Here is a 17,465-nt window from a genome sequence, read left to right as displayed (position 1 = left end):
TCGTGCTTCTCCTGAATCACTTCTTTATGTATGATTACGGTGATTATTTCTTTATAATCATACCATCACTGTTTTAGGCTCTTGATAAACTCCTTTATGTCCACCTCTGCTTTTGAAGCTGTCCTTTCCCCGTGCCCTTTCTCATTATATATATATATAATGATTGATTTCCTTCCTGCTTTGCTGTCCATTGTTTCCTTGCATGTGCATGTGGTGATGTCTGTGCTATCAGTAGGACTCAGGGGAGTTAAGGTATGGGTCTTTCATGGGATGAAAAGGGTTCTAATTTAGAGGAAATGCACAAAGATTAACAGATAGGTGATAAATAAGGTCTGAATCAGGTCACAAGTGTACATCATAGAATTATGGAATTATTTGGATTGGAAGGAACTTTAAATACCATCTTGTCTCAACCCCCTGCAATGGTCAGAGACACTTTCCACTGTCCCAGGCTGCTCCAAGCCCTGTCCAATCTGACCTTGGACACTTCCAGGGATCCAGGGGCAGCCACAGCTCCTCTGGCACCCTGTGCCAGGGCCTGCCCACCCTCACAGAGAAGTATTTCTTTGTAATATCTAAAAGTCCCCTTTTGGAATTTAAATCAGTTCGCCTTTGTCCTATCTCTGTCTGGGTGTGCACAAAAGTCACTCTTGAGATTTTTTTTTAAGCTCCCTTCAAGTACTGGAAGGGGCTATATGGTCTCCCCAGAGCCTTCTCTTCTTCAGTCTGAACAACTCTCATCTCTTCTCAGCCTGTCTCCATGGCAAAAGTGCTCCAGCCCCCACAGAATCTTCTCTCTTTCTGAGGCAGTGCCAAAGGATAAAATACACTGATTCAACAAACGAACATGTGAATTTTAAACTCTTACATCCCTGTGACAGTGTTGCAAATTATTTATTTTCACCTGAATCTTAGATGGGTTGAACTAGGGCCTTCTCTTACCTAAGGCCTTCTGAACAGAGTGCTCCAGTTGAGAGGAAAAAGTGCAATGAGAGGTGATGATACTACACCAGCAGGTCTGTCCACTGAAGGACAGACATTCCACTACTGCAGCATGCATCACAACTTTGTCAGCAAATTGCTGCACCTCTGTGTGCTTCCAGCAATGCTTCTGAATCTCTGTTTGCATTCTGGTATCCATGAAAGAAAACTGATGGCTCTCCCTTATTGATTGCTCCAGATCCATAAATTACTCTTCTTCCTCAATATAGAGGAGATTTTCAGTGAGGTGAGGGGTACAGGCTGAAGAAACACAGCTCCTAAAACAAGAGACAGATGTCTGAACCCATGATTCACTGGTGATGAGCTGCAATTGGGCCATGTAGACTTTGAAGTAATTCATTACATTTGTATCTCTTCTGTAGGGGGAGGACTTTGCTCAATGATTTGTATGACCTTGCTAAACCCAGATAGGTGGTAATTGAGCAGCAACTACTTCTTCAGAAGAAACAGAATAAAAATATTGAAAATATTGACTCACCCCAAAGGCAGTGAGCAGCACTTTGGTCTTTGACCTTTAAGCATCCTAGGGTAGTCAATAACCTGGCTGTTAGATGCTGTGCCTGCCACTGATTTTGATTTGGGAGTAGTTTAACCTTGAACCAAGATCTAAGTAACCACGGCAACAGGAAGTTGGCCTCTCCATCCAAGGAGTGGGGATCCATAAATCAAGGTCCCTAATGCAAACACTGTGTGCAGGTAGAGATTTGAGAGGATAAGTGGTTTGTGGGGGATTACCTTTGAAAAAATGAGTGATTGTCCCTTGATATGTTGAAACACAGCTTCACAGACTTTTTTTCTTTTTTTATCAATAGAGGTCAACAGGTTACAGCTGCATGTTTTCATACGGCTCTTTATATAGGCCCTTCAGTTTAATTAGAACCAGCTGTTGAATTTACGAGGTTGTTAGCATTATTATGTACCATATGCACGTGCATATATGTGTGTGTGCATTGATACATGCACCCACATGTGCACATTTCTTGTGCACCCTCTACACTCATGAATAAATATAGTTAAGGCACAAACCCAAGTGCTGTGTAGTGGTGAAACCTCAGGTGTACATACACAGAGCTCCAAAGGGTAATTACCTAGTCAAATATCTCACTTATTGTATGGGACACTGCTTCATTCAATGTACAGAGCTCACCTAATGAACAGCTATTTGGGAGCTGGATTTTCCTCTTGCTATTCAGTGCGTGACATCATGTCTCATTTATTCCACATTTCTAAGCCTCGGTATGAATAGATGAATGTTTCATGAATGTTGATAATTTTATTTTCACAGGACTGCTCTTGAGATGAGGGGTATATTATTGTTCTCATTTGCACTAGAGAAGCCGAGCAGAGAGAGATTGAAGTTTAATGGATACAATTTGAGATGCTTAATACTAGATTTGAGGCTCTGGAAAGATGTGTGGTCTAATAGGCAGAGACTGCTCTGTTTATCTCCACCAAGCTGTGACCTGTAATGCTGTCTCATGACTATTTCTGCCCTTTCTGCCTCCCTTAAATCCACCAGCTGATATCAGGTCACGGTTTCATCAGGACGCCTATCCCAAACTGACACATTTGCACATTTGTATCCCTGTCTTTCAGACTCCTCTCACTGTAGCATTTCTGTGCCTGAATCTGATAGGGATCTCTTTCACAGTTTCTGAGACAACCCACAGATCTGCTGATATTTCTAATTTTACATGCCAGAAACCTAAGTTCATAGGGACTGTTCCAAATAGCAGCTCCAAATAGCAAATATAAGGAATCTTTGGTTGGTGTACAGAGAAACTGAGCACAGAGAAAAGACACAAAAGGGAAAAGGGTCCGGAGAACCAGGAGCAGCTGAGAGAGCTGGAGGGGCTCAGCCTGGAGTAAAAGAGGCTCGGGGGGACCTTCTCACTCTCTACAACTCCCTGACAGGAGCGTGCAGCCAGGTGGGGGCCTGACTCTACTCCCAGGGAACAAGGGACAGAATTAGAGGAAAGCTGTGCAAGGGGAGGTTTAAACTGTATATTAACAATACTTTCTTCACAGAAAGGGTTGTCCAGTTCTGACACAGGCTCTCAGGAGCAGTGCTGGAGTTCCCATCCCCTGGAAGGGTTTAAAAGCCATGTGGATGTGGCACGTGGGAGCATGGGTTAGTGGTGGCCTTGGCGGTGGTGGGGGAGCAGTGGGACTTGATGATCTTAGGGAGCTTTCTCAGGCTGTATCGGAGCACCTGTGGAAAGTCTTTGAGGAACCACCAGGTGCTATCCAGGTGCAGCCAGGGATGGCAGAGGGGGTTCAGTGCTGCAGGGGATAAAGGCCCCCACCTGCTGACCTGACCTGCTGTACCAGGAGGTTTGCTGCTGGCCTGGATCAGGAATGTTGTGGAGACATGCAAAACCAGATCAGAGTGGCAAATCAAACTCAGCAAAGATGTCAGGAGATTTTAGTAATTGACCAAGAAGCTCCTGAGTAATGTCAGGTACAAAAAGGAAGCAAAAGAGACATGGAAGCAGGTGACCCAGAGAAGTAGATCTATAATGTTCAGGCACACAGGGATGGGTTTAGGAAGGCAAAGTCCATCTGGAGTTGAATCTAGGGCAGAAGATCAGCAAGAAATGTTTTTGACAGGTAGATGAAGCAGCCGAAAATAGCTTATGGAAAATATGGGACCCTTGCTGAATAAAACAGGGACCCTGGCTGAAAAAGATCAGCAGAAGACTGATTGTCCTCTTTGCCTTGACCTCTGCTGGTAAGACTGGCCTTTGAGAATCCCAGGCCTATAATACTGGTGTGGAAAGAAACCTGCTCTTGGAGGAAGATCCGATTAGGAACAGTTAAATGAACTGGACATGCATAAATCCATGGGATTTGGCAGGATGTACCCAAAGGGGCTGAGGGATCTGGTTGGCATCACTGTGAGACTACTCTAGGTTGTTTTTGAAAGGTTGTGGTGATCAGGAGAGGTTTCTGAGGACTAGAGGAGAAGAAATATCAGTCCAAGAAGGTCAAGAAGAAAAAGCAAGGAAGGCAGCAAGGCTGTTCAGTCTCACCTCAGAATTTGACGGAGTAAATAATTGTAAAGAGCATTTCCAAACATATGAAGGAGGAAAAGATGACCAGGAGTAGTTATCACAGATCTGAGTGGAAATCATGCCTCACCAATCTGATGTTTCTTATCTTGACTTTAGCAAGAGTTCTGCCACTGAGTTCCATTAGCTTCTTATAGACAAAATGATGAAACACAGGCAGAATAAATGTATACTGAAAATTGGCTAGTCTCAGAGGGTTGTGATGGGTAGCAAAAAATCCACTTCGAGACCAGTCAGTAGAGGTGCACCCCATCATATGGAGACTAAAAACTTTTAATATGTCAATTAATGAGCAGGGTAGCGGGGTAGATAACACCCTCAACAAATCTGGAGAATTTCAAAACTCAGAGTAGTGACTGATGTGCCAGAGACATATGGGAGAGAGTCCAGTCAGAGGCCACAAGGATTATGAAGAATCTGTGATATTATCTCTCCTATGAGGAAAGACTCAGAGAGATGGGATGCTATGCCTGGAGAAGAGAAGGCTCAGGGGGATTTTTCCACATATCCAAATATTTGATGGGAAAGATTAGGAGGATGGAGCCAGATTATTCTCACTGCTGCCCAGTGACAGGACAAGAGTAAATGGGCACAAGCTGAAACACAAGTTATTCCTGAGCAGTGTAGATTTACTGAGGGGATGAACAGTTTGTAGAGAGAAGTTGTGGACTCTCCCTCCTTGGATATATTCCCATTTGGCCAGATGAGGTCCAGGGCAGCCTTCTCTGGATGACCCTGTTTGAGCAGAGTGAAGTGGGCAAGGTGGTCTCAAGAGGAGCTTTTTAACCTCAGCTGCTTTGTGATTTTTTGAATTATTGTATAATTTGCCAAAATCTGATGCATTTTATCTGAGGCTCATGTGCGGGTTGAGATCTGAAAAAAAAAAAGGAATTTATTAAGGATTATCTCTGATAAATTAATATCTGCCCTAATCATGTTGAAGCCCAACATCACAGAGACTGGGAGAGGTTTTCAAATTTCCATGCCAGAAGTTTAAATTTCACATATTTACAAGAAAATAAAGTGGTTACAAACTATACGAGAGTTTGAGAAATACTGTTACTGGAGGAATTTGCCAGCCATAAATGCTTAACTTTTATTTTTCTGGAATATTTAACCTCTTTGGCATTATTTTACCACTCATTTATTCTGCATTGTAAACTCTAGGTAGAAAGATATATGACAAACAGCTCTTTCTTTTTTTAACTCTCTTCCCTTTGATGAGCTGCAAGGCAAATTTAATTAGGAAGGGAATTCTTGAAAAATAAATGTAATGTGCTCCGGATGGGAATTGCATATTGAGGTTGTTCCTGATGCCTGCTCCTTACTCAGATGAAACACCCACTAAGTCAGGTGTTTATAGCAGAGAAGTATGTAACTATGTGTGGAGAATGAACTACACAGGAAATGATACATAGGCATTCCCACTAAATAGAATTATGAAGGATATATTTCTTTATACATGTATCAGAGTGTACGTGGTTTTTTAGAAAAAAAATTACTAACACAGAATGTTTTGTTGGTTTACCATTTTTATAGAGACCAGTGGTGGTATATCCTTCACCAAAATTATCAAAAATTGGTAACAATTATGAACCTTGCTCATATCAAGACTGCATTACAGATACATCCACAAGGAAATATGGGAATATATCAATGTAGCAAGGACAGCATCTGATTTCTCTTTTTTTCAGATATATCCCCAGACATGTTGCAGTACTAATACTCATCCAAATTTTGTTTCCCCAGGAATTGCAGGTCCCCACTTAAAAGCAGACCAGACTTCACTTCATGGTAAAATGGAAAGTTCTGCCTGTAATGTGATGACCAGAAGGAAACCAGCAGCTGTTGACAGTGTTGCAATGCCAAGTCCAGTATTATCTCTCCTACCTTCATCATCAGCAACATCTGAAGCAGGTAATGCTGTTTTCACTCCACCCCCTCTGTTTCTTCCCCATCTTCTTTCTTCTGGAGCCATATAATATGTTCACTCAATTCTCTTCCGGATTGGAGAAGTAGCTGCAAATGTGAATATCTAATGTGATAATCAGGCTGTAACATCTCCAATCTTTCTTACCATGATTGTAGATCTTGGCACATCAAATCTATTCTACTCACACACCACCACTTGTGCAATAATGAGGATGCAAGTAGCACCAGCCTGTAGGGTCTAGGAAGACACTCTGAAGCAAAACTCCTGGGCTCCTTCCTCGGCCCCGTTCTTCATTTCTTTTAAATGCTCCCATCCCTATAGCATGAGCAAACCGAAAACACAGTGAATAGCTGAGGAGCAGATGAGATTTCTTACTGCATACTTCAGTGATTTTAGCATAATATTCTGTCTTGCAAATGCAAAATTGTCTGGGGCAATGAGCAGTGATTTAAAGTACCAGAATAAATAAGTCAGAATAGAATGCTTTTATATTAACTTATATTTTGTGCTTCTATTTTGAATCAGATCAGAAAGGTGATATCTTTATACTATTGGAAACTGAGCCAAGTCATTCAGGCATCATCATGCCTTTTCTTGGGCATGGATAGAGAGGTTAATCTTTCATTTTGTCTTAATTTCCAGGGAATGGGGAACCCACAGCTCATTACCCTACATGCAGCAATTAGGAGTTTCATATTCTTGTCAAACTTTTGATGCCACATTCACAAAAAACATATTTGTATCACTGACTTACAGAATTATTGCATATTTAATCATTCAGCGGAAAGTCCTTTTTCAATGCACTTAATTTTATTTCCCTCTCACTTCCTGAATAAATTGTGAAAACAAGGGTTTCATGCTGCAAATTAGCCTCTGTAAAGATAAATTTTTATATTAAAAAAATCAGGATTGTCTGTTTAGTCTTTAGCACTTTCCTATATATAAACCTAGGACAGATTTTTAAAGCGGCAGAAGAGGAAAGCACACAAATATTTTATTATCCGTTTCAAGATGAAAGTGTATGCTCGACTGCATAGTTCATTCTTTCTATTTTCAGAAGTCTAATTAAATTGTTGGTTTATCTGTAGCCCAGATGTTGAAATAATTTAGCTGAAAACTGAAAGAAACTGTGTTAATGGGAAAACAGGACAGTGCTATGGGTTTCCTGTAATTAATAGGAAGCTCTTTGAGAATTCCTCCATTCAAATCAAGCCAAGAAGTTGACCCCAGCTTTGAGCAGCCTCCTCTGTGCCATGTTCTTGCAAGTGGCCTCAGGCATCTCCGAAGGGATGGAGAATGACAGGCAGCAAGAAGGATTTTAGAGCTTCAGACATAACAGAGCCATCCAGGATAAACTTACGGGGCAATGAAGAACATCCAAAGGTCTGATCTACCTAGGCTCACCTCCTCGTTCATCATCACTGTGCTGGAGTGGGTCTTTCAGCTTCCTTTCAGCTCCCTTTGGAAATATATATTTTTGGTAGGAATGTCTCTCTTTGCTTCAGAAGCTGTTTCCAGCATCATATCATTCCTGTATGGCTTCCCAGCATGGCCTGCAGCCATTTCTAACTTGTGAGACTGAGCCTTACTGCACCTGTGGACCCTGGGGAGGGGAGAAACACCAGAGCCCTGTGTGCCTTATTTGAAATGTGTAATGCTGTGGTTTAAGGCTAACATTTATTCTTGCTTGTTTTGGGGCAGCTAGGTGGGGTTGTTTGGAGAGTGGGGAAAGGATAAAGCAAAAGTATAAAAGCTTGTGCTTCATCATGCATTTCTAGTTTCCCTTTATTTGGGGCTGGATTTTGTTTTTGTGGAGGCAGACCAGAAAAAAAATCCAAAAAACTAAGACCAGCACAGACCAGCTTGGGTCCAGGGTTGGGCAGGGTCTGTCTGGATAAAATGGAAAAGATTAATACTTAGCTTTGGCTTTCAGCAGAGCAGTATATCACATGGCAATATAGGAAAATATTTTATATCAAAGATTGTTCACCAAGAGCTTCCAGATGAGTTGATAACACCTAATGGCTCTCACTTCAATACTAGTTTACTTTGGCAGATCTCCCTGATATTTTATCATAGGCACACCTCATCAAAGCTTCCCCCTGCAGGCCCATCAGACTATTTCTGCATAGTCTTCCTGCACCAAATGTAGAATCAGATGTCCCTGACATTCAATAATCAAAATAACATTGGGTTTCTTAATATCTAATTTTAAAAGCCTGACCTGAAAGCATATGTACTTATCGAGTACATGCATTCTGACTACTGGCAGACTGTGTAAATGATTTCTAGAGCCTGCAAGTTCAGAGGCTTACTAGGAAGAAAAAAAATTATTAGTAGCTTCTAACAAGCTCCCTGAGAAAGCCATAAACGCCCCAAAGCATTTACAAAGGAAAAATTAGTGTAGTAAACCAGCATAAAACAGCATAGAAGGTATTTTTTTCCTAAATGTGAAAATGTGTTTCAGCACAAAAAAGAGCAAACTTGTGAGCTTGCAAAATGTTATAAGGGCAAAAAAAGTATCTAAACATGAAGGAAGACACTGAAAGTGGTTTTCAGAACGTCCATTCACATGCAGGAGCAGAAGCCTACCCATAATTGCCTGCATATCAGTTAATTTTGAGGAATTGGGCAGTTTGACAGAAGGTGCCAACCTTTGCTCCTCTCGGGCAGTGTCTACTCAGAACCTGGCTCCACTCAGGACTTTCAGCCTGAGTGACACATTGAGGGTTTTAGGATGGACAGGAGCTCTGTGTTGTTCTTATCCAGTATCAGGACAACAAAACAATGTGCAAGGTCATCTTGAATTGCACTGAGCTGAAGTTGTCCTCTACCAGCTGTACAGACCAGGTCTCCACTGACCACGTTCAGGTGGTAACACCAATCTGCAGAAACAACTGGCTACAGATAAATCTCAGTAAAGACAAAAAATGTCTTTGCTGGGACTTGGCTAATGCTTTATTTCGATTTTTTCCCCAGTTCTTTGGCTTGCTTTCTTTCCAATGAAAATTGAGAGTAAATCCAAATCTCCTGGTATCATCATGCTTGCAAACTTTCCTTTATTTCTGCTCACTTTTCCATTGTTAATCACCAACTGAAAAATTTCAGCTTTACTTTCAGAAAAAAAAAAAAAAAAAAAACAAAACAAAAAAAAAACAAACAAACAAAACAAACAAACAAAAACAAAAACAAACACCTCAAATATTGGAATTAAAAAAAAAAATACATAGGATTTGAAAATGTGCCCTGACAATAGAAATAAAAGGCAAAAGGTGGACAGTGAATTTGAAGAGTGTGCCAAATGTTAGATTTTTCAGATCTTCTGACCTGAAGATACACTCAGGATATGGGTGGGACTCAAAGGATTTGAATGCTTAAGGCTGAAGTTACTGGGAGTACTTATGTCAATCACCAATGAGGACAGATGAGACTAATCATTTTCTGTGACAGGGACTTAACCTTTTTTGATCAAATTTCTGGGAAATAGCTTGCTGCCACTTGCCTTTAGGGATCTTGAATCCACAGTTTTTAGGGGTGACCTACTTGGGAGGAATTTTGTGCAACTAATTAGCTTCTCCTGAGCAACTTGGATGTTTCATTTCCTTTCTCTTTTCCTTTGGTACCAAAATGACTGCATTCCTCTTTTCTTTTGTCCTTTGTGAACCACAAACTGCAAATGGGTTTTATTTTTCTTTTTGGTGTGGGGAGTGGGTTACATATGGAAAATGTATTTTGTTTTGTAATTAATGAAAACCAGACTTTGGGAAGCTGGCCATCCCAGGTCTTTATTTATAAGAGAGCATATGTCTGTGTTTTGTTTATGACTCACTCCTACTTCTTACATTGTAACTTGGGTTTGTTTATGCAAGCTCTTCTCTGAATCCAAGCAACATGGTGGTATAAGAGCCAATAATTTATGTTCTCCAAGAGGGGAGGCCAGTGAATGAGGTTTATATGCTGAATCTGTCACAGCCCATAGAGAGCAAGAGGAGATTCTACAACTTGACAGCTCCTGGTTATCTACAGAAAATGCTACAATAGCAACTTTATTTAAACTACTGCTGGAAGATTAGCCTGTTAGCCATGAAGGCAGAGATAACCCCCAAATGAACCTTTCTCAAAATCTTGCCTGCTCAGGGAAACTTCAAGGATTTCAAACCCACATGACTGCTTGACAGTCAGGTGTAAATTAAGTTTGCAAGTAGATGTGGGCTGAGGTTAATTTAGTGGGATGTTTTATTCTTTACCAAAACAGAAATTCAGAGTTCCATCATTTCTTTCCCAGCAGCGCAGAACTGCTATGTTAGGAGGGAAAGGAAGCACCAGTTATTGCAACAGCAGAATTAATACATTCTGCTTCCTCACAAAGGGGTAGTTACTTCTAATCTGTGTGCAAATCCTGAACTCTGAACAGATGCCATGTTCAGGAAAGGACAATGGGACAATTTAGGCAAAACAAGCAAGGTCTCGTGTCCTAAGCAAAGGACAAGGAGCCAAGAAATTCTGGGTACTCTTCCCAGCTCTGACAATGACTCACAACATGACCTTGGCAAGAAACTTAACTACTTTGGACTTTGTTCAGATCTAATGTAAGTGATCTGAACCAGGAGTAAGCTTACTTTGGGGGCCATTAAAGTCAATTATATGACTGAGTAGTTTCAGCTAGTATCTGAAGAGATGATAGCACAGAAACCCAGGCAGGGGTAATGAATTTGCCACAGATGAAGTGACCCACACATCTTGTCTCTGCCCACTAGTTTCAGCAACAAACACTTTCCATACTAACTGGCATTCGTGACAAGAATTAAAGGCTGGATTGAAGACATCAGGATTATATCTTTGGGGTACAGAAGGTTTAATAGTTAAGTTGGACCAATATGACAGCTATGCTAAGCTTCCTTCTCTCCTATTAAAAGTTGAAAAATGTGAATGAAGCAAACTCATGCTAAAACGTTGCTGTAGCAAAAGCTTTGTTGCTTTAGAAGAGGGAATAGGCAGAGAGAAATCTCTGAAGACTACTTATATGAAAGTTGTATTTTCATCTACTCCTCATGATGCTAGAAGGGGTAAAAGAAGAGTTTCCAATCACTGTTGTTTGACCCACCCCTGTTTCTCTCCTTGTCTCCCAACAGCCAGCTCACCACTGAAGAAAAGGTTCAAGCGCCGTGAAATTGAAGCAATCCAGTGCGAGGTGCGCAAGATGTGCAACTACACCAAGATCCTGTCCACAAAGAAGAACCTGGATCATGTGAACAAGATCCTGAAAGCCAAGCGGCTGCAGAGACAATCAAAGACAGGCAATAACTTCGTGAAGAAGAGGAGGGGGCGTCCTCGGAAGCAACCCCTTTCCTTTGACGAAGACTCCAGAGACCAAATGCCCGTTCTGGAAAAATGCGTTGACCTTCCGAGCAAGAGAGGTCAGAGACCAACACTCAACCCGTTAATACTGGAGCAAGCAGCCACTCAAGATACAATCATGGCCACCATTGAGGCTGTCATACACATGGCTCGAGAGACGCCACCGCTGCCGCCTCCTCTGCCTCCTCCACCCCCTCCACTCCCTCTCCCTCTACCCCGGGCACCCCGGGTTGGAAAAAGGAAAAACAAGTCCCCGCAGGAGGAAGAGGAGGACGTGAAAGTGAAGCGGCACCGGAAAGGCAGAGGGAGCGAAAGTGAAGGCCTTCCCTAAGGCCAGTGCACCTCGTCAGAAGTTGGGTGCCCACAGTGGAGCACGCCAGGACTGGGGGACAGGAGGTGCACAGTCCGCCTCACCCCTTTGGCAGCACCAGACTGACCTGTCCCTTCAGCAGCCAGAACTCATTGCAGAGCGCTGTGCCAGCTGGGGCGCGCATCTTTCCTCTTCATCGCTTTGACCCAAGCCACCCCCACAAGGAAAGAGGGGGGAAAGGCGCGGGAAAAGTGGGGGATACAGGGGAGGAGGATGTGTGTCAAAGTTGGAAAAAGCATGAACTCTGCCGAGTTTCCAAACTAATCTGAATCTCAGCATTGCTGTTCTCATACCGTACCCAGAGGCTGGAAGTCATCCTCGCAGATAGCTGAACGTTGTCACTAAGGGTGCATGCTCAACTCTGATTCTGTTTGGTGGGCCAGGTGAAACTAAGAGTAACTCTACCATAATATAAATCACTGTAAAAAAAAAAAAAAAAAAAAAAAAGGAAAAAAAAAAAAAGAAACAAAGAAACAAAGAAAGAAACAAAGAAAGAAACAAAGAAGAAAAAACCCAACAAAAAATAATGTAATTTTCTCAACTGTGATATTGGTTATAACCTATTTGATTTTTTTTTTCCAGTTTTATATACCTACCAGGCTTTGGGACAGCATAAGCCAAAATGCCTGGCTCCTGCTAGAACTATATATTTCTTTCTCATTTACTTGCCTAGTTACAACTAGCTGCAATATAGGCAATAGAAAATTAGAGCCTTACACGCGTGCACACTCATTCTGAGTGCTATCCCAAGAAACAATGGAATATCACAGCATTTAAAAATAAGGTATACACGGATATTCGGTTACAATAGCACGTTTATATGAAGCAACTTGGCAATGGCATGTGAAAAAGGGGTCATCCATCAGCCAAGTTGTTTTGATGCTCGGTACAAAGCAGTAGAGAACAGCAAGACACTTCTGGGGAATAGTTATAGTAAACATGGGAAAAAATCACCAAAAAAATAATATAAAAAAGATAAAAGAAAAAAAATAGGACAGAAAAAAATAGACTAAAAATCAGGACCCAAATCTACCAAGTTTTTACCATCTGCAATTCCCAGTGAAATTAATGGGAAACCAGAATATGAATAATTTGCTTTGGGTAGCAATGCCTTGATATTATACTTTAAAGAAAATAGATAAAGTAGATTGTTTAAAAAAACTATAGAACAAGCCCTATGGATAATAGATCCTTTCTTGGCAATTATTTCTGAAAAAAAAAAAAAAAGAAAAGGAATAAGTGTTCTTATCTGAAAATAGAAATAAAAATGTTCAAAGGGTATCACCACTGCAATTGTATTAATGCCACTTTGGACATGTTCTCCAAGTTGTGGTTGCCTTAATAAACTAAAAATAATTTTTTTTTTTGTACATAATGTAATTATAAAGCTCTCAGTCTGCATGGATGCAAACTGTGTGTGACAAATCGTCTCTTTAAATGGTCAGTTCAAATTGTACATTTCTCATTCGAGTTGTCCATTAATCATTGATTAAACTTGGGTAAAATACCCAAGCTCCATATCCACAGCCCAATTAAAATGTTTCGCTAAAAAAAAAAGACTGAACAAAAAGCTGTTCCATTGCAGTGTCAATGCTTTTAAAAAAGAAAGTAAACTTTTGAAATTTGAAATAGGTACTTCCAACTTTATTTCCTTTCTTTTTAAATCCTGCGGTGCACTTAACACCTAGCATGGCAAGATGGATATTAAAATGGGAACAGGGAGGGAAGATTCCACCAAGGGAGGGGGGATTGGAATTACTTAATGGTTGCCAAGCCAAATGCTATTCCCTTTTTCGAGAAATCTTGAATTGGTTTATTGCCAAGGAAGCTTCATATAGCACGACACTAAAAACAAAAAGAAAAAAAAAAGAAGAACCACAAGAAAACCCCACCAAAAAACAAAACAACAAACCCAAGAAAAAGTCCCCACAAAAAAAATATTGTGTTTCTATTCTGTTATTTATTTACAAAAATCATATCAAGACTATGGTGTTAGAGGAACACTGTAAACATACAACTCGTTGTTTTTTAGAGACTGATTTTTCTTCTGTGATAGCACCTTAGCTTATTAAAACTGAACGCATATGGGGATAGGATTGCGTCGGGGAGCTGGAAGAGGGGATGTATTTTTTTCTTATTTTTTAAGACTGGAACAAATTTTGAGGTCCTAACTCCTTAAAACTGATAAGAGGGATCGCAGAATTTTGTTTCCAATTTGTTTTGCATCATTCATCATACCTATTTGTGCTTTTTGTTTTCCAATTAATGCAGCTTAGAAATAAATTGGCTGGTTGCTCGTTCTGTTAAAACCAATTTTGCTTTTCAGCTCTCTTGAATTAGCACAGTATTATTGACTGAAGTTGTAGGCCTGCAAAAAAAAAACCCTAAACCTCATTGAACTCCTCTCTTCTTCCTTAAAAAGCATTGGATTGAGGTTTAATTAATTTATAAATCTTTTATTCCCAATCTCCTTTGGGCTTGAAAGTAGGTGACAGTCACTTAAAACGACAGAGAAAAATCATAAGTTTGGTATTCCAGGTAGCTGAAATTAAGCCAGACAACAACTTATCCTTAGTTTTATCTCCAGTGATGTCCTTCCTAGCATTGAGGGATATTTCCGTGTGTAGTGAGTGAAAAAAATGCTCTGAAGGCAACAAATTCTGTCACTGAACACCCATTGTGGCTTCAAGAGGGTCAGAGTGCCCATAAGGGCTGAATTTGAGCTGGACCTTACTGGACACACTGGGATAAAACTGCCCCAGGGAAGTATAATTGAGTGGCTGCTGCCTCTCATGCTCCTAAGATTTGGGAAAAGAATGCTCTTATCCTTCCAAAAAGTGCTATCAAAAAGGCTGCTAGAGGCACAGTGTTTAAGGAGAACATCCACATGGAGGGAACAACCCCACAGACCCTTCATTGAGCAAAACCATGAAGAGGTCCTATTTTCCCAGAGAAACTAAAGTTCAGGACTTGGTAGCTAAAAGCTCTCAGCATGGGATGGGATCTGTCCAGAAGATCAAGGTTTGTGTTTTCATGGCAAGAAGATGCTGGTGGAGCATGGTGCTGTGGTTCAGCTTTGGCTGTTTGTCCACACAACATCCTCATGCAGCTGGCCCTGGGCTGACAGGGAGAGTAGCTTGTTAGTGTCATAAAAAGCAGACTGAAAATACTGTTAGATGGCACTCAGAATTTGTGTTCTGCATGTTGCATAGTCTATAAAGATGATAAGCAAGTTGCTGACAGAATAATATTTTAAGGCGATGTACTACATGCAGATCATAAAGGATTTAGTTTTAGGGCTTAAGGCTAAAATCCCACTCCTGCCATTTATTACCCAACAATATTCCAGTAATGAGCTTTTTGATTTTTTTTTCCTTACCACAAGGAAGATTTACTAAGGAACTCTCTAGATTCTCTCCACACATTTCCAAATACTGTATAAAACTGGGGTGAAAGCCCTTTTGCTTACTAAGACCAAAAAAACCTTTCAAACACCTCCACTGTGTCACAGATTAGCACACATCTGAGCATGCTTCAATAAAAACAAAAAACAGTATCACGTGGCTGTGAGCCATATGAAATGAGGCCACGGGTTTGCATCCACTCTGTGGGTCTTTTATTCCTCAATCCAGTGTAAAACCAGAAATGGGGATAAATATTCAGGGAGAGAGGAAAAAAAAAACAAAAAAAAAAAAAAAAAAAAAAAAAAAAAAAAAAACATTACCACTTGTGTCTCCAAGACCTTCATGCTGCCAGTTTCTTGAGCCCTTCAATATTAAATTTTCTGTGAAGCACCTTGCATGTTTTTGGATAACTGTAAAAAAAAAAAAAAAGGAAAGAATAAATTTAAAAGAGGTGAAAATAGTCATCAGCTACCCGAGTATCCTACAGCATGGCCCATTTGGCAGAAATGTTGTGGAACACAGAATATTCCAGTTGTGAATATTTGGGTAGCATCTGGTGCAATGGGGTGCTGGTTCATCACGAGGACTTTTGAGCACTACAATAATGCACCAAATAAACAGAAATCACTGTTCCAAACACAAGGATTTCCCTAACCCTTATTTTCACAGGCCCTGATTCAGGACTGCACTTAAGCACATCTAAGGAGCATCCTGAAGAGTTTGAAGAACAACTAAAAGAATACAGGGAAAAGGGAAACAAAACTAAAGAAAAAAAAAAAAGGGGAAAAAAATCTAAAAAACAAAACCAGGATGGTTTTCTGAATTGAAAAAATAAACATCTAGCCCTTGTAGTGCCTCTTCTTTCCATATCATCCAAAAACTGGGGTGCAGCAGTTCTGAGATAATTAGAAGCACATTTCAACAAAGAACACATATTGGAGATCTCCTTAAGATGCCTCCCTAGGTTGCATAAAACACTACATAGAAAAAAAAAGAAAAAGAAAAAAATATAAAAACATGAAAAGAGCTGCCAATTGGACAACATGGGGAAGCAGTTCAATCCCATGTTGGTTTGTTTTACTTTTCTTTTTCTTTATTTTTTAAGCTATTTCTTAAATAATAAATGCACATGAAGTGTTAAATATGTATATACTGTATTTCAAAAAAATTAAAAAATCAAACAAATGGGGCACAAGATTGTTCTATAAGTCGTGCTGGCTAATTTTTAGTTTGTATTCATAAGTGGTTTTTAAAAGCCTTTTTTAAAGTGTAATTTGCATGTTCTACTTTGATTGTATGTAAACATATTTTAGAGCAAAAAAATGTATTTGTATTTTATTGAATATAGAGGCAAGAAAAAAACTTGTACATTGTTTGAAATGTTCTTTTTGTAACAGTTTTTATTCATGAAGCATTTTTGTACATTTAAAAATGGATATGGACTTGATGTTCTTTGAGGCTTAGATACATCTGGCATGCTTTAATGTCATGCTCCTTCATGATCTTAGATGTTGGTTTTTAAACATTTTTTTCTAAAACAAAGCTCAGTCTTTTCGCTACCAAATCAGGTTAGCACAGTATAGAGCACTTAACTAAAAAAAAAAAAGAAAAAAAAAAGTTAATCCTATTCATATGTTATTCATTGTGTGAAATTAAAGGAATTCAATTCAGTCTAACATGAGTTGTGAATTCTTTTGTCTTATTTTCCATCTGTTTCCCATCACTAGGGAGTTTAATAGCTTTTGGGATACTAATACCATGCATTCACAAGCCCTCTTTATGGTAATGGATAAAAACATGCTTTGGTTCTGTTTTCTTTCTTTCTTTCTTTCTTTCTTTCTTTCTTTCTTTCTTTCTTTCTTTCTTTCTTTCTTTCTTTCTTTCTTTCTTTCTTTCTTTCTTTCTTTCTTTCTTTCTTTCTTTCTTTCTTTCTTTCTTTCTTTCTTTCTTTCTTTCTTTCTTCTTTCTTTCTTTCTTTCTTTCTTTCTTCTTTCTTTCTTTCTTTCTTTCTTTCTTCTTTCTTTCTTTCTTTCTTCTTTCTTTCTTTCTTTCTTTCTTTCTTTCTTTCTTTCTTTCTTTCTTTCTTTCTTTCTTTCTTTCTTTCTTTCTTTCTTTCTTTCTTTCTTTCTTTCTTTCTTTCTTTCTTTCTTTCTTTCTTTCTTTCTTTCTTTCTTTCTTTCTTTCTTTCTCTCTTTCTTTCTTTCTTTCTTTTTCTCTTTCTTTCTTTTTCTTTTCTTTTCTTTTCTTTTCTTTTCTTTTCTTTTCTTTTCTTTTCTTTTCTTTTCTTTTTCTTTTCTTTTCTTTTCTTTTCTTTTCTTTTTTTCTTT

At 39.6% G+C, this 17,465-nt stretch overlaps 1 protein-coding gene across 2 annotated transcripts in view; it reads left to right on the top strand.

Moving 5' to 3' along the window:
• The window catches only part of SETBP1 (SET binding protein 1), a 266,550-nt gene extending 249,736 nt beyond the window's left edge, over nucleotides 1-16,814 (top strand). For both annotated transcript variants that reach the window (XM_053969032.1, XM_053969033.1), the window contains exons 6-7: nucleotides 5,823-5,990; nucleotides 11,139-16,814. In XM_053969032.1, coding sequence (XP_053825007.1) covers nucleotides 5,823-5,990; nucleotides 11,139-11,695 — 725 coding nt within the window. In that variant the 3' untranslated portion in view covers nucleotides 11,696-16,814. The remainder of the gene's footprint in view (nucleotides 1-5,822; nucleotides 5,991-11,138) is intronic.
• Nucleotides 16,815-17,465: the final 651 nt, after the last annotated feature.

This window comes from Vidua chalybeata, chromosome Z (genome assembly GCF_026979565.1).
Source record: "Vidua chalybeata isolate OUT-0048 chromosome Z, bVidCha1 merged haplotype, whole genome shotgun sequence".
NCBI lineage: Eukaryota > Metazoa > Chordata > Aves > Passeriformes > Viduidae > Vidua > Vidua chalybeata.
This window is presented reverse-complemented; position numbering and strand designations above follow the sequence as displayed.